Source organism: Leptosomus discolor, chromosome 12 (genome assembly GCF_034619465.1).
Source record: "Leptosomus discolor isolate bLepDis1 chromosome 12, bLepDis1.hap2, whole genome shotgun sequence".
Taxonomy (NCBI): domain Eukaryota; kingdom Metazoa; phylum Chordata; class Aves; order Leptosomiformes; family Leptosomidae; genus Leptosomus; species Leptosomus discolor.
The window spans coordinates 17,742,426-17,767,234 of NC_141402.1; the positions used below are offsets into that span (position 1 = coordinate 17,742,426).

The following is a 24,809-nucleotide window of genomic DNA, read 5'->3' on the forward strand; positions in this document are numbered from 1 at the left end:
AGCTCCCACAGCCATAGGAGGACCGACAAGCAGATCAACGGCACGTTACAAGGACACGCTTCGTGGCAAAAGCTTAATTCTGTGAACTTAGCGCCTCAGTAGGAAAGACTGCAACTAAAAACCATCTGCCCTGGCAGGAATTAAGCGCCAACACTGCTATAGCCTACGGGCAAAATCAGACACAATGAAGCACAAAAGTTGCTGCAAACAACCGACTGTCGCGAATAAATATAGATACACCCCCCCCCCATAGCTGTTACCATCGTGAAAAATCAGCCTAATTTCTCACCAAAGAAAAGACAGAAAGTGCATTCAGTCTTTCAGTGCTAGCTGAACCAACGCCATCACGGAGTACGTACGTGAGCTATCCAGCAACACGGAGCTAAACTCAGAGTAAACAGTGATACATTCACAGACCGACACCTTCTGTCTGTTCAGTCGTGCCAATCCGCCTGTCTGAACATCCAAACGTTCCTGACAAACTGCTCACAAGTAATCCCTAATTCCCAGCCACAGAACTTGAAAAACCATTTTACACAGAAAATGAGGTCGAGAAAGCAATTTTAGAGGTAACAAACATAGAAATGTATTAAATTCTAGGCATTAGTCAACTACCCTGAATCACTAACCAGCCTGATTTGAACAACTCTGGAATATTTGACCTTGCCAACTCTTCTTCATGAAATAGCTGCATTTTAGAAATCCAACTGTAATCTGATCAACTCTGTCTCCAAAAACTTAAAGAGTCACCAGAAAGAAATCTCTTGGTTCAACTAAATCAATACTAGCCAGATTTAATTAAAAGAATCAGGTAAGATTGCTTTGAGATGTAATATCTAGTTCCACGCTCGCATTCAGGAACACAGAAAAAGCATAAAAATAATCCTACTAAAAAAAAAAACCTTACAAAATTTAGGCACAAACTAAGACTTGGACAACATGCCTTCAACTTAGAGAATGTGTATCTTGAGTCTATTTGCAACCTGGAAAAAAAATACATAAAATTCGAACTAAATCTAGTGGAACTTAAGAAGTCGGCCCAAGTCTTCAGATTTTCCAGCATGGGGAAGAAGAGTACAGCAGGCACAGGGGTGAGGAAGAAAGCTACTCGGCTCCATGCTCGGTGTCAGAGCTGAACAAGCACTGTCTGCTGGCTGGTTTTGTGCCTGCAGGTGTAGCTCTGCTCAGCTAGAGGATGTGATATCGGAGAGGTCTTGGATCGCTTCAGCTCTCCTTCACAGGGCAGCGTACCCTGTCTGTGCGACACACTGCACCCACGCGCGTCCCAGCCCAGATTCTGTGCACTGCAGGCGCGGCGCCATCTGCTTTCAAGGAGCGCGGCCTCCAGGAGGTGAGAATTTCTCTCCTGGTTAGGGGAATGTGCAAGAACTCTATGAAACACATTTAGAGTAAAACCCCATCTTTTTGAAGCAATAGCAGGATGCCCACTCAACTCGTTTTACCTTAGTTGGAGACCACAGCCCTCCAGCTTTTGAACAGCCTTCGCTTCTTCAGCTTCTGCACGGCGTCTTTGCCTCTTTTGAAGCACCACTTGGTAACAGATTTACTTGCTCATTTCTGGGCTGGGATTTTCAAGATGCTGACAGGTTATGCTTTTGTTACTGGAAACCAGCGAGACCCTTCATATTTTGTTACCCTCCAATCTAAATAATTTCCCTATAGTAAATACCACAGTGGCCATTAACCAGAATTTCTTAGGTAAAACCTAAATGACGTTATTTTAGTGTAATGCCATGAATGCAACATAGGGAACGTGTCCATTCACCCTCCCAAGTTCTTACAGTACACAGCAGTAAAGAAAACAGTAATTTGTGATGCAGTATCCCGTTTCAGATTTAATTCATTTCCTTATTTACTGAATTACCTTCAACTCCAGTGCTAAGAGTAAATTGGTCAGATTCTACTGTACGATATGCGAAAGGTAATATTAAAAAAATCTCCTGCTAAAAATAAACTTATTATGCTAGCAGTAAAAGATCAAAAGCATCTATGTAATTAAAAATTATTAAATTGAGAGTACATATGAAACAAACTCCGCATTACACTTTTAATTAAAATATTACCCTGTAAATTAAAACTGAAGGCTTAAAAATAGTGATCAAGGTCAAAAGAATTATTGGAGAAAAGTATCTTTGTATAACTTTGAAACTTCTGAGTAAATTCATGATGAAACACAGGAAATTCTACTGGAAAGAAATGAAAAAGGGCAAAAGGGATCTAGACCAAAAAGTTGCTAAGTAGCTGCATTCTTCTTGTAAAAGAATAGAAAGGCTCCATTTCAGACTAAGAGATCTCACCAGCATACTGCCACAGAGCTTGCTAATAGCTGCCAGAAGAAATTACTTTTAATGGGGGAAAGGTAGGGAACATCTTAGCGACTTCAGCAATTTTATTTGTGACTGTCCCCCTGCAGAAAGCTGCTCCCTCACGCCAGCAGAGGACGGGGAAGGAAAACAAAAGTTCTCCTTGCCGTGAGTTTTCCTTAAAGTCAACAGCATTTTCTTTTTGTCTGCTAAACCCAGTGTTGGAGCTCAGCACATCGGTGGTTCAGAGGGGTTTAGAAGCAAGGTATGTGACACTGCCACTGTAAGAACAGTCTCAGCTAGCTTTAGACTCTAGGAGATCGCAGGATTTATTTCCTCAGACACCCCGAAGAGCAAAACATGGGAAGTTTCAGTTGTTTGAGCATCAAAAGTGAAACTAGGAAGCCTGGCCTAGCTGAGGAGATGGCTGCCTGGGTGACAGCTCCGAAAGCCACCTGTACAGAGGTAACCGGAACACCGCGAGGCCTCCAGGCGTGATACCGCTTCTGCAGCGGGGAGGAGAGGGGGCGAGCTCTCAGCGGGGGCCTTTCCTCTCGGGGCTGTGAGCATCTGAACGTTACGCCCTGCTCCCAAGACCAGCTGGTCCAGCAGAGAGATGACAAAGAAGGCATTAAGGACCTGCTGGCTGGATTTCTCTGGGTTCTCCTCACGCGACCATCCATAGGTGTCGGGGTCAAGACAGGTACGCTTTGCAGCGCTGCTTCTTCACGGGTTGATCTGAGTAGCCCACGCCTGTATGCTGTCACCTGTACCAGCAGATAAAACCAGAGTGTGGTGGAAGACAGCGGGCTGGCTGCACTAAAAGTTAACCCTTAGCGGAACTGTAACTTCAACAACGCATCGATGTACAAGTTGAACACTATACCTCCAAACGGATCGCATCTGACCGTTTTAATGGCATTTCAGTGAAGGCTCGTTCGTAAAACAGAAGAAATAAATCCATACTCAAGAACATTATTTGAAATTGACAGTAGGATTTCCTTCCCTACCGATGATGACATGGCAGCTGACACTTACTGTCCTTGTTGAGAAGTACTCGTCAGAAGCATTCGCGTTACCGGTGACCGGTTGGCCAACAGAGGGAGCGTGGAACAGACTGGGACTCTTACAAAACTATGGCTAAACCCCCCCCCCCACGACTCTCAGCATAGAAATAGTATCAAAACCAAACTCATCATGTGTATGATTTCCCAAGCCATACTTAAAAACATTTCAACTCAAATACAACGCGTAATAAAGTCTTTAATAAAGAGACTGCTTTATAAGAGGGCAAACACTTCCCTGAAGGTTTTAACCTTTTGTATGCTGAGAGTCAGCATTAGACCGAGATCATTCATCCACTTGGAAACTGGCAACTTTCTACTTCGCTGGCAATTCTCTCCCTAAACTCTCACCACATGACATGTTATTTATGCTCAATAATTTTACATGTGCAGCATTTTCAGCTTTCACTTTTGAAAAACAGAGATAAATAACAGTCAATATTCAGGTACCCTTTATTTGCTTTCAGTGTAACATTCCATGCTAATTGCAGATGTAATATTCATGAGTGTAAATATAAGAGTTAACAACTCTGGGCTGGTTTTCTCCTCTTTCGTTTTTACATGTGAATATTTTGGCTTACAAAATTAACAGCATACAGTAAATAATCCTCCCATACTTTGTACAAACTACATGATTTTGATATACAAGGATTCTGTTTTTATTACAGTGACAATATACAACCATGTCTATTTACAATGCAAAAAGTATATAAACCACATTTTAAACATTCTGCTACTGGCAGACACTATTGTTTAGGAGGTAGCTTTAATTAACAAAACGAACTGAAGCCACATTTCCCATCATGTGTTCTATCAAATAATTTACAATACAAAGATAAAAATTCATTGTATGAACAGTATATACAGTTTAATTCTCAAAACAGCAATCTAGCTTTAAATCTTGACGAGAATGTCTCCGGAGTAACTGGGATGGCAGTGGATTTGCTCTTGATTTAGCGTATTGTTCAAGAAACATACAAAATTACTTAATCATGCATTCATAACTTTCTATCAATCAGATTTCAAACTAAATATAGATAAATGGATCGCTGATTGTATTTAAATCATTTGGGTCTCAGGACTTGAATGGTTTAAAAACATCGCACCGATTTACAAGAAAATCAGTGACTTTGCACAGTGTACTTCACTTTCAAGAAAATAACTGGAAAAAATGTTTTTCTTTATTGCAAAACCGCTTTCTGATTTCCTGCCATTAGCTAAAATCTCAGCCTATTCATAGATATTATTGGAGTGCTGTAACATTCAACAGGCTGCAGAGTACTAGCCAGTCTTTCTGCAAAGACATGAGCTGTATACATTGACAGCACTGCTAACAACCCCCTGATGCACGGATATTCCTTCCAACAGTGTGACCCGACTGCATAATACTGAAGAAAGTTGCTGTGGTTCACCTGAAGTAACGCATCATCACTGGAAAACTGTGTTCAACCCTATTATTCCTGACAGCTGTTAATTCTTATTTCATAGTCTACAGATATTGTGGATTACAAGTGCTTTATTACAACAAAACCACTTTTAAAAACTGAACGTTGGCTTGAAATACAAAACAAACACGGTATTCCTATATTGCTGTCACAGTTACATATGGGAGAATTAATCCCTTTTTTGGCCCTGCAGTAAAATTCATCCTGAGATTCAATGCTGAATACACTACACAAAGCTAGCAAGAGAGTTTTTTTTTGCTTAATTATAGAAAAATCACATTTAAAAATAATTTCTTTAATATTAAACAGCTGTCCTTTATATTGTGCTTTGGCAGAGAAAAAAAAAATCAACAGAACTTACCTTGCCAACAGCAGAAGCAAAGTACAACTGGAGTACAATGTGGAAACACACCATTAGCATGTAAAAAACTGTATAAAAGAAACCACTATCGCGTGGAAAGAGTAAAAATATTGGGTAACAAATTCGGTTTACCAATTATTTACAGTCAGGGCAATTGATTTATTCGTTTAATTATTTTTAAATGTATGGCTCAAGAAGTTACTGCCCGCTTCCCTTCTTTACAAACGACACAAAACGATTACAAAAGTGCTTCCTGCTTGAAAGGTCAAAACAGGCAACAGTCTCCGAAGCATTATAGCTCTTTATTAGAGCAGCTGAGGGCAAGAAGCCTTTCAGTCTTTAATTCTCGGGATGTTGTAGGCATAACGAACCAAAGGGAATCCCCGGCTTTGGTAGAAACACGCCCGGCCGCAGGCCTGCACTTGGTCCGAGCTGTCCGACACGAAGGAGTCGTCCTCATCCGCGTAGTCGGAGTGGGCTGACTGGGTGCCGCAGTCCGACCAGTAGCCATCGGGCCTTTGGCAAGGCACCACTGCCAGCGCGGGGCAGCTGTGTGATTTGATCAAGTGTTTACAGGGCACGGGCTTGGACAACAGGAGCGATTCGCAACATTCGCACACGGCGACGCCGCCCTGCAAATGGGTGTACACGCCGCAGTCGTAGTAGAAGTCCTGCGTCACGCAGCCCCCTTGAGCGTTGACGGCAATCGCTACCGCTCCCTTCTTCCTGGTCATACGGTGCCTGAGCAACTTCCAGTCTTCCTTGAACTTTGGGTTGAAGAATACGTACAGGACTGGGTTCAGGCAAGCAGGTAACGGGAAAAATATCAAAGTAACAGACTTCATGATTTCAGGGCTGATAGAAATTGCCGTGATCAACGGTGCAAATGAGAAAAATGCAACAGGGCAGAAAAAGATGCAGTTTGTGAAGATTAGCCAAGCGACATGCTTAATCATGCTGGACTGCGAGTTTTCGGAGAGGTCCTCTTTTTCCAAGTTGCAATACAGTTTAGTGTAGATAATAGCCATTAGCAAAAACGCTAATGAATTCAGGAGCACTAAAGTCACTGTGAAACCTAACGAAGGTGTTTCTCCAGTGGGGAAGGGCAAGCAAAGGGGTGACGCCGAGTACTCCGCTTTATAAAAAAGTGGTAAGCATCCTGCTACCACAGCACACAGGAAAGCAAAAACTGCCGCAATTTGGAATTGTTTTTGGCGATTGCTTTTCCCCTTTTTAATGATCTCCTTCGCAGAGAAGCTCCGTTCAACAGCTGCCAACATCAGGAAAAAAATGGCACTTTCTGACGAAAAAACTGCAAGAAACCCAGCAACTCTGCAACCACTGCCAGTCTCCCACCATATGCCAAATTCAGCAAATCTTCCCCAAGAGACAGCATCCAAGAAAGTTAAAATACCAGTATAGACTCCCATAAATAAGTTAGAGAGAGAAATCAGGCCTATAAACAGTTTGGAAGATGGCAACGGAGTACAGGATGCAAATACTGTTAACAGGACAAGCAGGTTGAAGAACAAAGCAACCAAAAAAATAAACCAGACAGTAAGTCGAATCATCCAGCTGCCCAATAAATATTCACACGGCTTAAAAGCACCTAGAAGAGAAAAAAAAAACAAAAACAGAAGGATAATCGATTTAGGGAAAAAAATCGTGCCTTAATAAGCAAGATTTTCAAAAGGTATTACCAGAGCACTCCTCATTAATTCCTGAATAGAGTACACAGCTGAACTGCTAAATAGGTCAGTTGAAAGTAAGCTATTCTGCTGAAGCTATTTACTAATTAATTATGCCTGAAATAATAATTACTGTGATGAATGGTCACTTGAGAATACTCTGTATAAACAAGCACGCTAAACAAACTTAATTACCTGTTAGCTACTCAAAATAGCTTTTATTAGTGCCACCTAAATACTTTTAATTTTCTTTGGATTTCATACTTCATAAAAACAGTTGGTAACAAAATAAAAGGAAATGTTCACAACTGACTTTAAGGGGAAGGAATTTTTTAGAAGTAACATGTTCTCTCAAAAACTGATTCACAAACATGCCTTCTGGAGTAACTTTTGGTCACAAGGAAACATCTGTAAAACAGCCAACAAATTCAATTTAATCAGCTTTAATAGGGACAGGAATTCACCACAAGCACTCTCCCCCACCCTCGTCACTGAAAGGCACTGTGAGCTTGGAAAGTCAAATAAGGAAAATGATTTTTTTTCTTCTTCTTTTGCCACTTAAAAAAGCTTAAATAATAAAAAACGTCCAACAAGCAAAATAATACAAGGTGAGACAAGGAAAAAAAAGGTCACTACTACTGCTTACCCTTCTAATCCTTCTAATTGCTATTTATTCCATAGGGAAATCCTACTGATTTTAAGTAACAATTAGAAGAGTTTAACCTCTCCTACATCCCCATTAGGCACTGCTAATTGTCCGAAGCACAATAGCTGGGGATCTCTCCCTGCAGTTGGGCACTCTGGGAGCTGAAGGCAGAGCAGAGAAATGCCGAACTGCGCTGCCACCTCGGGCTGGAGCTTCTGAGCCGCATTCAGCCCGTGACTCCCAGCTCTGCACAGCTCATGCCCTCCCTTTAGGCAGGTGGAAGGCAAGTACAACCCATCCCTAATGCGGGCTGGAGCGGCAACTGCGGACAATGAGCGAATGTCGGTGCAAAAATCTCCCAGGGCTTGAAGTAACTTCCAGCAATTACTGAACAGACAAGTCAAAAAAGAATCTTTTTTGTTTGTTTAAACGAGCAAACGTCATTTCTGGGCAAGAAATAATGATGCTAACTGGATTATCAGACCAGTAAAATCAGCAGTAAAATCCCTTTTTTTTTTTTTGCAAGTATTCCTGTAAAACATCCTCACCAGAACATTTTTACAGTACATTCACATGACACAACAATACCTCTTAAGCTGAGTCTACTTAAAAATAAAACCACTTTCCTACTTAGGAAATTTAAAAATGTCAACGCTGTGCTTCCAAAATCGATTTGAAGTCTGTTTTCTAGTAGCTGTACAGCGAGGTATCTTTAGACAAACAAAACCCACCACACTTCCCTGTCCTTCTCCCAAGGTGTAACTGTCCTCAGAGTTAAGTTATCCTCCTGTCTCACTAATACTCCCAGCCCACCAGGTGAAATTCATGCTCAGAAGGATGAGTTTCACGGCTTTCAGTGCTCTGCTACTCGAGCGCCACTGTTCAGCAATCCCTTCCTGCCATTAGGCAAAGCAGAAAGTGGATCTACGAGATGAGTGATGATTCAGAACTTACACGGTGGGTGGAGTGTCCTACTTATGACCAGACGACAGCATGGCATGGAAAACAAGTTGTTAGTATGGGAGGGACTGGTGAAAAACAAGGCAAATTGTGAACTCGTAAAACAAGCTTTTCATTCCTTTTAGAGCTACAGCATCTCTGGCATGGGCAAAAAGAGAGAGCTAAAGGCTTTAAAGATTTAACCCATGTAACACACCATCTGAATTCTCATTCTGTGAACAGGAGATCAAAAGCAAACAAGCAGCAGCGGTCAAATTAATTCTCAGTTCACGTACAGTTACATTAATAATGTATTTGACTTTCTGACCACAATTTTTTTTGACTGTGATCAAGAAATCCGTGTGATATTCCGTATACTGAAGCTGGAGCTGGCCCAAAAGATGAAGAGCGAGCAGATTTTCACAATGGATGTAAAATACCGGTTTTAGGCAAAGAGAAGGAAACAAGACTTGGAACCCCCCTGCTCATGCAGAAGTAACTTCACTGGAAGCATACTGTTCCCCCATCTATGTGTTCTTGTTTATGCAAACAGGAGGGTAACAAGAGGTATAGAAGGAATCCTCTGGAGAACCCACGGCAAAGGCAAGGAAGCAGGAGGCACCACAGCAGGTGCTTTAGGAGCCGAGTGGAACCACGTGTGGAAGTTTGCAGTTTGAGGAAGATAAGCAGAAGGGCAGCAGCAAAGCTGCCTAGAATGGAAATATTCGTTTGCAACATCAAAGACTTTCAATACTCCTGGACTGTTCTAGCCCGAATTGGAGCAGGTCCGGTATGCCAACAAGACTACTCAGTGCACAAATATCTGCAGCAGTTTAAGATGCTATTGCTTCCTCCAGCTACTTTTAATGGCCCTCTGCTGTCAGTTAACATGGCTATAGCAGGGCTAGGGACACAGATCACGTAAGCATTCCTCATCCTCTCTCCTGCAAAGACATCAAGCTTAGTTAAAACCACCAATGACAGCGGTTTGAGTTAAGCTTTTAAAGCAGAGGCTGACTTCTCACTGCAACAGATGAGCATTCATACAGTCTGCTCCACAGACGTATCTTTGGCAAGACTAACGCAGAATTAGGGGGCAGTGCATTAAACACAGCAGGCTCCAAACAGAAGTATTAGTCTTGATTGTTCTGCTTATGGAAACAAACCTCTGGTTTTTTCCTAGCATAGTTCTCCAATATAGTACTATGTGTCTAAAGCCAAGCCAAATCTTTGTGACTGCTCATCCAAAACAACACTGACATCAAATGAAGTTTCACCCAAGCATATGTAGAATTTAATCTTCTGTGCACAGAATGACTACGAGGAATGAAACATGTAATTCTGCAGACAGCTATTTGCGTAACACCACGCCTGAAGTTCACAATGTGGCTAAAGCACATTATAAGATTTACCTGTTGCTGGTGTACAGTGAATAATAGTCTGTCCCAGTTCCTCATTTTCCTCATTTTTTAGAGCATCTGCATCAGCTGTATCCAAGTAAAAATGAAAAACAGGTTAGTTGTAGGAAGGGGGGGGAAAAAAAAAGTGAAATGCAGTGAAGCTGCCTGGGATGGAAGTAGTCCTTTGAAAGATCAAAGGCCTAACACTTCACCAACGTTCAAGCCTTTAACAAGCGGAGCTGTTCTGGTTTGCCACAGAAGGTCGAATGCTCAGTGCAGAAATCGCTGCAGCAGTTTGAGTTACTGCCGCCTGTCCCAGCTACTCACAATGCTTTAGAACAAAGCAGCAACATCTTTCATCACCGGGGAAAGATCTATAGGCCTTGAAGTAGACAGTGGAAGGACAAGCCCTTTCTGAACAGGAAGGCTGAAATACTGGGAACCATAAAACATTTTCTGCCAGAGCAGAAAATGACAGAAACAATACTGGCAGTTTAGGAATTTTTTTAAAAAATTGGTTTTTTTTACGTTTTTTTTTTCAAGACAGGCAAGTCTTACACTATCAGATAAATCCATTTCACACAGTTAGAAGGAACATGGCACTGCTGATCTGTAAGCAATTGCTAAGCACTTCCAGAGACATCTTTTGTATCCCTATAAAGATTCACATGTTCCACATTTCCTTATTTGAAGGCAATGCACACCATTATGCAGTCTAGCCTGGCCCAAAACAATATTGCTGGTTTAGTACAATGGAACACTTACCCTTCTCCCGATCCATCAGGGCACCTTGATCTTGGTGACTGGAATCTTCAGCGTTAGAGTTTAAATAAGAATCACAACCCCAAAATGCACAGCACTGGTAAGCATATGGTACAGAGAGTGACCTGAAATACAGGCAGAACAACACTGTCATCAAAGTTAAGATTACCATCTATTAAAAATGAATATTTAAGTGGTACATGTCAGTGCTAAAACTGAAGCATCTTTTTGTCACGGTTGCTAATAAAAACTATTTCAAATCAGATCAGTTGTACCCATTTCTGATGAACCTTTGTACTGAGATGGATGCATCACCTGTCCTTTAAGTCTCGGCTGACGCAAGGAGTACAAAGAAAATTCTGTAGTGTTTAGCTCTCTGTGCTACTTGTTCTACAGTATCTTCATCTCAAACTTTTCCGTCAGACAGTATGTGAACGTTTCTAACTGATTCTTCTTAATGCGCAGAAAGATCTTTGAAAATGCAAAGCAGTTAATCGCTGCCTGATCCACCTCCCACTGAAATCAGCACCAGGTTTCCATTTGAATTATTACTGTTACCCTTATAATTCACTTCCAAGAATAAACAGAGTATGTATAAAGGGTGGTGATCATGGAATCAGACACCTGCGCGTCTGCTCCCCTTCTCCACACTCTGAAAGACAGATGTGCTCCGTTCAATAACAAATGGAATCCACCCCAAGCACTACTCCAAAGCCAGATGGTATCTGCCTGAAAAGTGGTGGAGGAAAAATATAAAAGGTTCCAAGAAAGATGTCTGCAAATGGCTTCTATACCAGAGCAGTCAGATGCCCTTTAGTATATGTCAACGTTAAGGCACTACAGGACTCAGCAAAGGGCCTGATCATTTTTCTTGAGTGTTACCTAAACCGCCTTCATTTATTGTCACATTGCTTGTTACTGTCAAAATAACTGAGGCACTTCGTGGTGTTATTTACCAACATACCGGAGCTTTGCAAAGTTCTTGGCTGCCAAAGCTTCCTTCAACTCAGAATTGCCTGCAAGTTTAAGCTGGTTCAGTCCACTCAATCCTTCAGCTGGAACTGAAGTGAGTTCATTGAAACTTAGGTCTCTGAAACGTGAATATTAAGACAGTGTTACAACAAAGTAAGGTTGAAGATCCTACAGCACACATTTCATTCAAGTAGGAAGGCTTTTTGAAGTCCCATACCGAGGCTGTGGTCTGGCAAATGCCTGCCAGTGCAACAGGCACTCTAAAGCAGCGTGCCCTGCATACATTCAGCTAGTAAGAGGTTTCATGATTCACACAGATGAAATGCACAATGGGCACGTATCAATTTTAAGCTAAAAATATTTACTATCTCAGCCGTTTAACCAGAGAGAGAGGAGGTCACTGCACACAACAGTCTACTTACAGGTTAACAATAGCTCCAACGGTGCTGAAAGCTTCCTTGTGGATCTGATGGATCTGATTTCTACTGAGGTCACTGCAATTAATGCCAAATGAGATTATTTTAGCAGTTTCATCAAAACTCTGTAACAGCCACCGTATTGAGAAAAAAAGCTAAGGTGACAAATACATTATGCCATTGTTCGAAAAGCTGAAAAAACGTCCCATTTCCCCTCTCTGCCCAGGTGCAGTATCCCTTGGTAAGGCAGCTGTATCCTGCTCCACCGCATCCCCAAAGCGGAATCCATCTCCCATTCCCGCCCCCTTTCCCTTCCTTCCTGGCCCTAGCAGCTCAGCCTGCACTCCCAAGGCAGAGGCTGGCTCTGGCACCACCCATGCCCAGGCTGAAGGTGCCAGGAGGATCCCTTCGGTGACAACTGCACCTTCAGCAGGGCACGTCTGCAGGGGTGGGGGAAGACAACAGAAGAAGCAGAAGGGCATTGGCTTTGCTGTATTTCAAAATCCAGCTCCAGCTCCCGCTGGACCACCATGACTAATATTATGACACTCCTTTTAAAAAAAAAAACCTGTCAATTTGGGGATTTTTTGTTTCTGATCATTTCAATGTTCCTATATAATCTTCATATGGCTACAGATGCAAGGGGAGGGGATAATTTTGTTTACTGATCTGCTCCTCTTGCAGAAAACAGTCAGAGTCTCTTCAATAAATACTATATAATGGAATAATATAGTAATAATATAATGCAAAATAGTGGACTAGCAAAAAGACCTAATTTTATCTCCATACACATATATTTTTTTTTAAAAATCACCTTTATAGGCTAGAAAAACAAAATAGAGAACAGAAAGAACGGGACTGAAACTTGCTGCTGCTAGCATCTCTTCTACATGGTTTGCTTCACTTTCAGATCCAGCATACCTGGCCCTTTGCCATCAATCAGATTTGTAACACCAAACCCTGACGTCAGTTTACATGGGAATCCAAAACATTATCTTGTTTTACTCAGTATGCAGCTCTGGGCACTTACAGGATACGAAGGGAGGACAGTCCTTGAAAGGTATCCTCTGTGATTTCATGGATCTGATTATGCTGTAAGGAACTGTGAAGTGAAGAAGTAGAAACAGAACTTTATTGGCTGACTTCAAACCAAGGGAGAGCTCGGTGCCTGCTAATACATAGCTTCAGCCTTACCAATGGCAAGATTTTTCTCGTTCCCCCTCGTAGGCAAACTGTTTAAGTATTTCACATTAGCCATGTTAATACAACCATGAAGCTCTTTCGTGGCATCTCTGCCCAATCCCAATTCACAACTCATTTAATTTAGAAGAGACTGTTAAGCGTGAGCTGAATTATTTCCAAGCTAAAAGTTACACACTGTGAACTTCGAAGACTCACACTGAGGTTTAAAACAAATCTACTTTATTCTGCAGGGAATCTTTAGGCGTATTCTAACCCTGGAGGCACTTTCATTTCTCAAAATACGGATTTATGAATGGAAAATGTTGAGAAATGCCTCAAGAGCTAATGGGCAAATTATACTTCCAGTTCACTAGCTTCCTTTACAATGAACCGTTTGTACAACAAGCCCGAAGATGTCAAGAGTATAACAGCAAAGGCCTGTGAGACGTCTATCAGCCCCACTCCGGTTAATGGGAAAGAAGGAGAAGTAGGAACATACGTAGGGTCTGGAAATAAAGCTTAAGAAGCTTTAAAGCAACGAAGCAAAGAAAAGCAAGGATAGGTTCTGGATGTGTCTCACAGGGACTAGAGAAAAACAAGCTGATGGTTGGAGGGAACTGAAGAAGCGTGGAAGAGATAAAAGGCAGGAAGGAAAACACATAAATGCTCATTCCATTTATGCATACAGCAATGCTACTATGAAATGCAAGGTTAAGGTGTCCTTCGTTCTTTTTTGTGCCACAGGAACAGTTAAACCTTAGCTAATTGAGGAAAACTCAAGTGGTTGAATTCTGTCCAGCACACTCCTGGTCGTATTATGGACATGAGATGGTCGTATTATCTTCCTCTGTCCTTAATCTTATGATCAAACATGAAACAAAAAAGTTTCTAGACACTTGGACTCAGCACACTAAGGAGGTAATATAAGACAAACAACATGTACTTCTACTTACATTTCTTCCAAGGAGTGGCAGCCTTTAAAACTTGGGAGGTCCTTTATATTGTTGTAAGACAAGTCCCTTCCAAACAGAAAACAGGAGAAAGGGCTTAGCTGAACTCTTTTCTACTTGAAACATCTCATCATTTGTAGCCATTAAATGCATTGGAAGAAAAATCTTCCCATTACTAACACTCTGCAGAAAAACTAAGTTTAGAGTTTAGAGAAAATCAGGAAGGGGATCACAAGTATGACCTCTCCGCAGTTGTCCTGACCGGCACCACTATGCACCTTGATTATACACATATGCAGCCAAAGATGCAGAAAGACATAACTGCTAGGTCAAGTTTGCAACAGTCAGCAAATAGCACAAGTAAGGTTGTCTATATAACTCTGTAAAATCTTGATTCATTGCCTTACATTCACCCTATTCGTGTAACCTTTCTAAAAGCTACGTTTCTCTCCCTTTTTGCCTCTGAATTCAGTGAACAATTTTATTTTTTTTTATTTTCCTGAAATATTCAGTGATGTAAAGCAAGCATTAAAAAAATGCAGCCAAAACCCCTCTACTTGACAAACTTTAACAACTGAAACTAGTGCTCTGTAGTTGAAATGTAATGGAGAAACAGGCCATGCCTTTGTAGTGGCTTCAACAGCTCATCAGATCCCTCCCTGACAGTATTTTTGATTCTATATTCTATTGCTATGATTATTCTATATTCTATTTTACTGCTTTCAGCTCTGCACCTGGATATACCTGTACCCCAAAACCATACTGTACAAATTCCTTGAATTCTGAGAGTTGTAATCTAAGGTTTATTGATAATCTGCTTTTTCAGAATAAACTGGATAGATGGTATGCAGTGCAGGAACTTGGTACAAAGTTTGATTTAGTGCACTCAGACACCTCCCTGAGCAGAGCTAGGCAAGCTCAGAATTTTCTATGAAGCTATGCAGCAAAAAAAAAGGAGAATAGAAACTTGCAAACAGTCTTCAAATTTCTGTTCAAAAGATAAACTGCCATTTGACAATAAATCCTACCTCGTCATTCTTTTTCCCCAGTTTTTCTTCCATAAAACAGAACATATTTTTCTCCTCCATTTTCAGTGCTTGCTTTTGTTCCAAGTTTTCCTGCATGTATCCTTTCTAAACATGGCTTTGCCTCTTCCCTCCCAACAGTTTCATTTACCAGTTTGGGGGGTTTTGCATTTATTTTAACACATCATTACTGCTTTTTCTGTTTTGCCTTTGTATTACTATCCTGTTCCTGATCCTCATCTCCATTTCTCTTGAAGCTCTCTCCTGTGGTCCTGAACACAGAAAAGCAAAGCACCAGAACTAAACTCTTCCTCAACGTGTGAATGTAGATGGCTGCTGCTGTGTTCAGAATGAATGGTGGCAGAGAGAACCTGAAGATGCAAATGCTGTTCTGCAGCACCACCTTACAGAGCTTTTATAACGTACAAAAGAAATACAGCGCATCCCTATAAAGGGGACCCTGTTGCAGGAACACATGGCACTACATCAACTCTGCCGTGAGTCTCGACTTGGAAGAATCAAGAAACCAGAATCACATTTCCAGCTTTGGTAGAACTACTAGGACGAGCAATTCTAAGCAATACTTCTGCTTTAAATTAGATTTCAGTTTCTTTTAAAACATTTTGCTGCAGATGAAAATAGAGGCACAATGCGCATACTTACAAAGTTCGTAGCACCTTTTGCTCTTGGCATAAATTAACAGGAATACTGTTTATCTTGGTCCCTGTTAGAGTTCTGAAAAAAAAAACCCAAAACCCACCCGTATATGAAGGTTTGCATTGTTGATGGTAGCTAGCATAACAAGCGTATGTGAGAGCAGAATAAGGACAGTGTCTCAGCTATTGGGGCGTTTGAATCACCCACCACATTTTTTTTTTTTTTGGTATGGTTTTTTGGAAGAGGCCAAGTTTTCTGTTTTTCAGTGCTGTGAGAGGGGGGTTAGTATCAATGGCCTTTTCATAAGCTGTTGTCAGCGTACCCTATTAAAAAAAAATAATGAAGAGGCAGCCAGGTATCACAGTACGGAAAGCGACATAATTACGTTTATTGACAGGAAGAGAACACATAGCCAATTGCTCTCCAGACCCACTAATTATATTTCAATCACTTCACAAGAGGCAAAATCAAGAAATTATTGGAAATTATTTCTGTAGAAGATACTTACAAGCTCTCCAGATTAACAGTTCCTGTCAAATTAGGAAACCACTGCACCATGCTGGCACCCCGAATGACCCTAAAAAAATCCCCACAAAAATTAGCTGTAAATTATTATGCAAATGAATTGTGACATTCAATCCTGCTACCAGGTACATGTTTTTGCTAAGGAGACATTCTAACATTCTCATTGCTTTGTTTAGATTTTACACAGAATAGTCTGTAAAAGACAGTCTTTTCATTGCTTCTTATACTAGTAATTTGCTTAATAAATTATTCCTCCATTAGCAAACAACCAGAATTCACCAAGCTGGAAAGAGTCGTATCAACGTATGTATGAAAAGAGCGTAAACTCGTAGGTAGTTTGTAGGTCAAAGTTTGAAGTCTCACTCCATTTTGCTTACTCGTCACCCCCAGAGCTGGTATCTTTTGAGAGTATGCATGCACTAACCTGCAAAACATTCTCACAATGTACATCCCTGTTCAAAAACCACCTAGGACATATTGCAGTTTGTTTAAGTAAGAACCTGAGCATTTGGCCTGAGGTTATGTGTCTTATGCAAGATAATGAAGATTTAAAAAAAAAAAAGAAAAAAGGTCGTAGAGCATATTTACTAGAGCTCTTAAACTGGATATTCCCAACAGTGACAATGTTTATTAAAGCTTACTGCAAAAAACATTATAAGATAAGAGGCAGTCAGAAAATTTAGTTATTTTGAATTATTAGCCACGTTTTTTCTTGTCCATTTATTGTACTATACAGTTGAGAGGATACTTACAGGGAATGCAGATCTGACAGATTCTGAAATGCTGAGTTCCCCACGAAAGACAAAGGATTATCATACAAGTGTCTGGGAAATGAAAAACATGTTTCAATCATTGTTCTTGCAGTCGCTGTCTGCTAAAGACTATAAATAGATGCATGAAAATTACTTACATCGTTCTTAGAAGGGGGTTTCCGGCAAATGCACCATCAGGAATTATGGAAATGTAGTTACTGTGAAATCCCCTAAAGATATTAGCAAAGAAGAAAACCAACATTTAAAAATATACTGCCAGTAGAAGCAACCAATAGCAATTTTCTTCACACCTACTCAGTTCCCAATCCTGCCAAAAATAGGATTGCAGTTAAATAGGAACAAGTCAAACTGTAGGAATAACTTCAAAGGTATGATTTCTGTCAACTGCACATCAGCTAAACTAAAAATATTTCATTAGAAAGAAACTATTCTGTCCAAAACACGATCCTGTGCTTTCTCTCTTCTTCTTCCTCTCTTAAGGAGGGGACAAGGCAAACATGTGTGATCAGTGAATACTTAATTCTGCCACTGGAGGCCAAAACCAGCTCGTGATTAAGATCTATGCTAATGGTTCTCCTGAATAAATTGGTTGCTTATATAACTCCAAAAGCATTTTCAATAGGTTCCCTCTCTAGCTGATGATTATATTTTCTTTTAATTAACTTAGCATAACTGAATCTGATTTAGGTTGCTGCATAATAAGACAAGCATTCACAAATCCAGGAATTTCTTTTCTCTTTTTATTTATGGAAAGAAGAAAACAAGCTGGTAAAAAGGGAAAATAAGTAATACTCACAACTCCTTTAGACTCGGGAGTGCTTTTATGGCTTCAGGGAACTCTACCATGCTATTATAATTTAAATCCCTAGAAGAAACAAAGCAGGAAAAGGATAAAATTCTTCATAGTGGTCAGGAATTGTCAAAATAAGTTTTTAACACAATTCAATGAAAATAAAAAGTTCTCAAAACATCTTTAACTAAACCATAGAATAACTAACTATAGCGAGGGGAGGTGATGCTTCCCACCCCCATCCCCTGTTTCTGTCCAAAGGAACGTAAGGCTCGCTGTTTCAGATAAACCAGACCATCATCTTAACATGTGTCAGTATTTGGAGTGAAGGCAGGTGAATCTGTTGTACAAGAGGCAGGGAACCAGGAGCTGGGCTGTTTTCTACCGGCCTGCAGAGGAGCGGTTCAGGAGCTGTGGGGATGTGTGAGCAACAGTCCCCTTGGCAGGCAGCGGTGCCCACCGAGTACGGGAGGAGGCCGTGGAGAAACAGCCCACCGGGGCCCTCTGAGAAACCTCTTATCGTCACACGACAGTTCTGGCAGGGTATATTAAATACGTTTAATCCCACGGTAAATCTGAGAAACAAATATTTGTCCCTTATCACCCACAGGCCACTCAAACACTTCCGATACATCCACCTGACTCAGTGGAGTGCTATGCAAAGACACACCAGCTAGATCAGGGTTAGGAACATTACAGTCACATCATCCAGGGTGACATTTCACCCAGGCTAATATTTACCTGGCTCTCAACATAGTTAATTAGTTTTGGTGGAGCACTGCACTAATACTAGCCTTCAGTTCCAAAACCTGAGCTGGACCTAGTCGTTGGTGGCATGTTGCACGGTGCACACATGCCTTATTTGCAAAATCTTCACTGTACCAGCAAGGTAACCTTGACTAAGCTGGGAATGAGACAAACACTGAACAATAAATTACTTTAAGGAGCATACTTACAAGGTTTCAAGGTTGTCTAATCCATCAAAACAGTGTTTTCCTATAGTTTTTATTTTATTATTATGAAGATGTCTAAAAAGCAAAACCAAAACAAGTATGAGAACAAGTGAATGATTTCATATAAACTAACAAATTCGCAGATATTTCTGTGGAATCAAGACAGTCAAACGGTTTAGCAAAAACATTGCATGGGGTGGATTATGCAGAAGAATGTCTTTTGCTTCCAGACAGAAATATTTCCTCCTCATAGGGGAAGAGAACAGATCGCCCGCAATCAAGACAACCTATTTTAAACCTTTACTCGTTATCCAGAAGTATCATAAAAACAGGATTTAAACATATAAATCAACTAATTTTTCATATTCATCCTTGGATATATTCAAGACTACACAGATGCAGGTCTGTGGCAGATAATATTTTCTTATTTTAACATCTCTGAAAGCTTTCTCTGTCAACCATTGGATTGAAGTATTCATTGATAAAACGAGATGTCAGGAAAATATAAGTCAATCTCACTACTCATAGCCCACTGACTTTCTGTTTAGCAGAAAAAGTCTTCAGCAAACCTTCAGCAGCTTGTCTAGTACAAAGTATCATCTCATGTTGGCAGTACAAGCTGTTACTAGATCACTGAGCTAAAGCACCATTTTCAGTGCCATCCCAGATTCATCAAAACTGTAACTCAGGAAAGAATCAGTGACCTATGAAATACAGTTACAAATACTCACAGAACAACAAGACTTGAAAGATTTGTAAATGCATAGTCAGGAATGTGCGTTATTTTGTTGAGAGCCAGCGTTAACGCCTGCAGAGAGGGGAGATTGCTGAGCGGATAGATGGGGACTTCTGTCAAACTGTTGTCATCCAACCAAAGGTGACGCAACTGCACCAGACCCTCAAAACTGTCTTCTGGTATGGCAGTAATATGGTTCGCATCTAAACGCCTACATTAAAACAGAAAGAATTCACACAGTAAACTCACAAACTACAGATAAGTAAAAGTACCGATTAAAGTCCTATTACTCCTGAATGGTTTTTTTCAGCTTAAATATGCTTTCCTGAAATAATTTCATATCAGAAAGTTTGAAGGTTTACTGAACAAGGCATGAAGATCCTTTCAAGGCAAAGGGAGAGCCCATAAAAGAAAGCTTCACAAAAAACTTCTTCCCAGATGATTTTAGTAAAACATTTTAACAAATTCATATGCTTATGATCAGCTTAACTGAACTGGTAACTCTACGGACATCTCCCCCTACAAACCCCCCAGCTGCTGATACTGGAACAAGTCTTTAAATGGTAGCTTGATAGCCTATCAACGATTGCAGAGGCATTTACTCATTTGAGCTGATTATCCCTCTAGCTACATCGTCAATAGCACTGTATACTGTTACACGCTTTCATTTGTGGTACTGCAATACACCTTCAGTGACTACTTTAGAAAACGAGATTATTAAAAGCAGCTCTTGAATAAAGTCAGAGTTGTGAATCATCCTGACAAACTAAACATTATATCATCAACTAAAACTGAGACATTTCTTTCACTCTTGTATCTGATCCTTCCTAACACGCTCCACAACACAATGCAAAATAGCACGTTAGCACTGTTGACTATTGTACATTATGGGATTTGCCATCACACTTTTTCCCCGAATGAACTCCAGACACCAATATTACTGGTAGTGACACATGTGGAAAGTGACTTAACTATCTTTCATACAAAGAAAAAAAATAACCAAACAAGTATGACAATTAGTTCTGCTACAGTTACCGGCTCACCTATGCTATGGGGTCTCACTGCTTCTTCAGGTTTCAAAGCATCAAAACCAGAACTCTACACCTGGAAACCTACGAGGCTAAAATGCATCCTCAGCTCCAGACGTGAAGCCCTCACAAGGGGAGGTGCAGGTGTTACCGTCAGAGTCTCATCCAGAATCCTGATCCGTGACAACTGACAAATCTGATACTGCAACTCCTTGTCTGATGGCTTTGGCAGCAACAACAGAAACTCTCACGACAAATGACATGTGCTTTTTTTCTCATACAATATGCTCTGAACCAATTTGTTTTCTCATCTTCCTACACCAGCAGTGTAGTTACCTGGATAGCATCACTGGCAACCGGGCAGGCAGATGACACAGACAGGGACCGGTTCAGGTGTGTCTACACTACACTGTGTAACCAGATGTGTCAGGCACACAAGTGGAAGATTACCCATACTAAAAGCTTAAGCTTGGATCTACACAGATGGAAGCCCAGGAATGGGCAATGGCAAGTGACGGCCCAGGAAGAAGCACAACATTAATAAAGTGCTGCCCTTCACACAGGGATGAGGAAAGGTCAGCAGTGACAGCCCACGAGATGGGAAAAAAACAGACTGTAACGGACCCGAGCCAGCGTACGGCTGAGAGCAACACGCAATGTTTGACTGTCCTCTGACCTAGAGGCTGTCTTCTCTAGATCAACACACGGCTGAACTGTGCTGACTTCACTGCAAACGACGAAGAAAACACCTTGCGTAACTGCTTCGAAATGATTCCTGTCCCAGCCACGGTACGTGCGCTGCTGTCCGGGGAGACGACACATGTATACCCTCCTCGTTAGCATCGATGTTCATTACGATACAAATCAGCACAGGTTTTGAGTTAAGCAGTCGCTGTGTTTCTAAAGCCATGACCAGACATGCTCTTGAAAGTCTAGCTGGGTTAGTTTAAGAAGTCATCACCTCCAGCCATTCAACCCATCCCTCTCCGGGCTGGCAGAGTGGACCAAGTGACTGTGCTGTGTTTGTCACCAGGCTCAGTCACAACAGCTTAAATAGTAGTCAAAGGGCTTCTGCAGCCCAACACTTAAAGGACTTGCTGAACTCAAAGTGAGAAGACAAGCTTGGTCAAGAATTAATGCACTTAATTATTTCCGTAAGAGATTTTTGTTGCTGTGATGTACGTGGTTTACATATTCCAAATTATTAGGAAAAAAACATCAGCAGCTGAATTTCCATATAATAAAAAGTCAAGAAATATATCAAATTAAGCAACAAATACACCAATACAAGTGGGAACTTACAAAACTGTCTGCAGTCAAAGGCCGTCTCCTAAGATGAGTGAGGTGCCATTAGCTCTGAAGCTATATACATCAAAGAGCTAATTCCTATGGTTCGTATACTGGCATCCCCTTATCATTTGCCCCATGGTCTGACAGGTGTGTACACTGTTCTGTTTGAATGCTTTTAGGCTGCACTGAGACTGGAACGTTTCAGAGAAATTAAATGTCTGATGATAATAAAGAAAAAAAATGGAGGGGGGTGGAGATGAAAAAAGCCTGCGGCTCTGCTTCAGAAAAAAAAAAAAAAACCCACACAAAGCTAGAAATTACCTGTCTCTCTTCTCTCTCCTAAATTCACACACCTCCCTGAAGATCAAAAGAATTATTTTCCAGTGGAATAAACATATCCGAGTCTTCTCCAACTAATCTCCCTGGGCTCCCCCCCCCCTTCATTTTTTCTAAGAGAAGCAGCATACTCAAGAGGCAGGCCTCAGTCCTTGTGACTACTTGTCTACACCTATGTTTGTACTTTCACTGTGCTCCTTGCTGAATTCCGTTTAACTCTAGCAGACTTTGGAAAACAAAAACACACAATGAAGCCCCAGGCCCTGCTCCTGCTCTCCCACCGTTCAAGCAGAAGATGACCAGAAGAAGGATGGACACGCACACAACGAGGGAGTCAAACTCTCAGGCAGGGAGAACAAAGAGTGTCACGGAGAAGATGACAGACCCTTCATCCCAAGTTTGCTTTGCCAAGACCTCTGTCCCCCAGCACAGACAGACCGAGTACCCAAGTAACTCTGCATCTTAAACTGAGGGCTCTCCACAGCCACCCAGTCTATTGTGGTGTTCTCCTGCCCACAGCAGTAACACTGAGCAGGGGGAGGAAAGAAGAACAGCACCCACTTCCCATTGAGCAGGGAGGTTTGGAAGGTGACGGAGGGAGCTTTTCTGGCTCTCTCTCACTTCCTTGGAAACTTTTGGCATCATCTTAGCAAATGCAGTGTCTGAATAGAGCTGAAAGTAATTAGCGATGCCAAATCATAAAGCCAAAGTCAAGCAGAAAGACAGGACGTCACGCTGTGATTAGTTGTGTGTCTCCCACTCTCCATTTACATCGCGACTTCCCGATCTCTGCGTCTGAAGATCACTGTGCTAGTCCAAGGTTTTCCCAGAGGCCAACGGATATATCAACAAAATAGTTGAAAACAGACTTTGCTCAGAGTTTTCATTGACCTGCATTTACAGTTTCAAAGGGAAAATATGTGATTTACAAATGTTATAGCAACAAGCACGGCATCAAAAAACCAAAAGTGGGTATCATTATGATTACACACAAAATACTATTTTTTTTTAAATGTGCTGGATTTCTGTTATTAGTTGTCATACCTCAAGACTTACTTTTAACTAATTTGGCCATTTCTGTCTCATCCATATTTTCTGTGTTCCTCCATGCCTCTTAGTGTAAGCCTGATGCGCCACAGTTATTTTTTCTTTTTTCTTCTTCCCAACAGTCAAAGCTTATCCACATTACATACAACGCACAAAACACAGCTGAAATGCTTCTATTCAGTGTGACACGCACGTAATTGAGTACTTTGTGAAACAACAGAAAAACAAACCTTAAATATTCGACAACTTCCACAAAATATTACAACTAAGGACGACACCTTTTCTTTAAGATGGGATAAGGGAGTATTCACTAGCTCCAACAACTAGCAAAGTACAAGTAATATTCTTCGCTTGGACTGAACTTTTACAAAGACTGTACTTTTCCATTAAAGTGTTAAAGATATGACTATGTTCTTCAAATCAGAGCTCACAGCATGTACTTAAATTCCTTAATCTTTCAGAAGCTACTCCAATTCCAGCTTCCCTATAGGCACTGGCTTGTGAGAAACATTTACATTTCAGTCTATAAATTCAGAGTTTGCTCGCAGAGCTGTCATCTTCACTTTTATGACCTGTCAGGTTCCCTCCTCACATGAACTCCAACTCCACAAGGAGAAAGAGCAGGAGGATGATAGAAACCTATATATTCAGCTGCTCTTATATCAGTATTGTTAAAACAAGTACAGAACATAGCAACTTAAGGTCTTCAAACAATTAACTCAGCTTTAAGGAACCTGTAAAACTAATATAAACTACCTCGATTCAAATGACTAACAGTTCTGAAGTCTAACACACATAGACGTATATGAATTTTTTATATTTACATAGTAAAATAAACACACACACAAAAATACCATTCTGACTCCAGTATATTTCAAATTTTCATACAGCTTTTCACTACAAATCTTAGGCCATGCCTACCAGGAGTACACTAGTGTATGGAGAGCAGATACCTGGGAGGTGGCACGGCATGGCAGCCAGCTTTTTTAATACATTACAGTGGGGGGAGGGAAAAAACCAGGCAGGAAAAAAAGTTGATAAATTTATTCATTTCTGGAGCACTGGGAGCTTAAGAAAAAAAAAAGTCACCAAATCTCCTCAGTGTTTTCTCAGGATGCCCCAGAAGCCAGCCAAGCCCCCTCCTGCCCTGGTCTCCGAAGGGCCCCTGCACCACACCAAACCACAGCGCTGTTACTGGGTGCAGCGTCTGCTTACAGGGTTAAAACGGCTAAAAGGCCAGCGTAGCATCGAGGGAAGGACACCCCGTTTGGGCTGGCCAGCACGCCGCGCAGGGCAGGTGCCCTACAGCCTGCATCCCTCGTGGGTAGCGCTGGGGAGGCCTCCAGCATCATGCTCGCACATCTCCTCCAGCTGCCCAGCCCCTCCGGGGCTGCTTCTCAGGTTTATTCTGTTCCCACCCCCCCGAGAGACACCAGGTGCCAGGCAGCGAGGCTGCCCCCCCGCTGGACCAGCGGACGGCAAGGCAGAGCATCCCTCAGC

At 41.4% G+C, this 24,809-nt stretch overlaps 1 protein-coding gene across 1 annotated transcript in view; it reads right to left on the minus strand.

Moving 5' to 3' along the window:
• Nucleotides 1-3,823: 3,823 nt before the first annotated feature.
• LGR4 (leucine rich repeat containing G protein-coupled receptor 4) overlaps nucleotides 3,824-24,809 on the minus strand; it is a 77,219-nt gene continuing 56,233 nt past the window's right edge. The window contains exons 5-18 of the mRNA XM_086472035.1: nucleotides 19,604-19,819; nucleotides 18,876-18,947; nucleotides 17,926-17,994; nucleotides 17,267-17,338; nucleotides 17,109-17,180; nucleotides 16,340-16,408; nucleotides 15,838-15,909; nucleotides 14,153-14,218; nucleotides 13,048-13,119; nucleotides 12,024-12,095; nucleotides 11,594-11,719; nucleotides 10,633-10,754; nucleotides 9,880-9,954; nucleotides 3,824-6,803 (exon numbers count right to left, since the gene is read on the minus strand). Coding sequence (XP_086328161.1) covers nucleotides 5,527-6,803; nucleotides 9,880-9,954; nucleotides 10,633-10,754; nucleotides 11,594-11,719; nucleotides 12,024-12,095; nucleotides 13,048-13,119; nucleotides 14,153-14,218; nucleotides 15,838-15,909; nucleotides 16,340-16,408; nucleotides 17,109-17,180; nucleotides 17,267-17,338; nucleotides 17,926-17,994; nucleotides 18,876-18,947; nucleotides 19,604-19,819 — 2,452 coding nt within the window. The 3' untranslated portion in view covers nucleotides 3,824-5,526. The remainder of the gene's footprint in view (nucleotides 6,804-9,879; nucleotides 9,955-10,632; nucleotides 10,755-11,593; nucleotides 11,720-12,023; nucleotides 12,096-13,047; nucleotides 13,120-14,152; nucleotides 14,219-15,837; nucleotides 15,910-16,339; nucleotides 16,409-17,108; nucleotides 17,181-17,266; nucleotides 17,339-17,925; nucleotides 17,995-18,875; nucleotides 18,948-19,603; nucleotides 19,820-24,809) is intronic.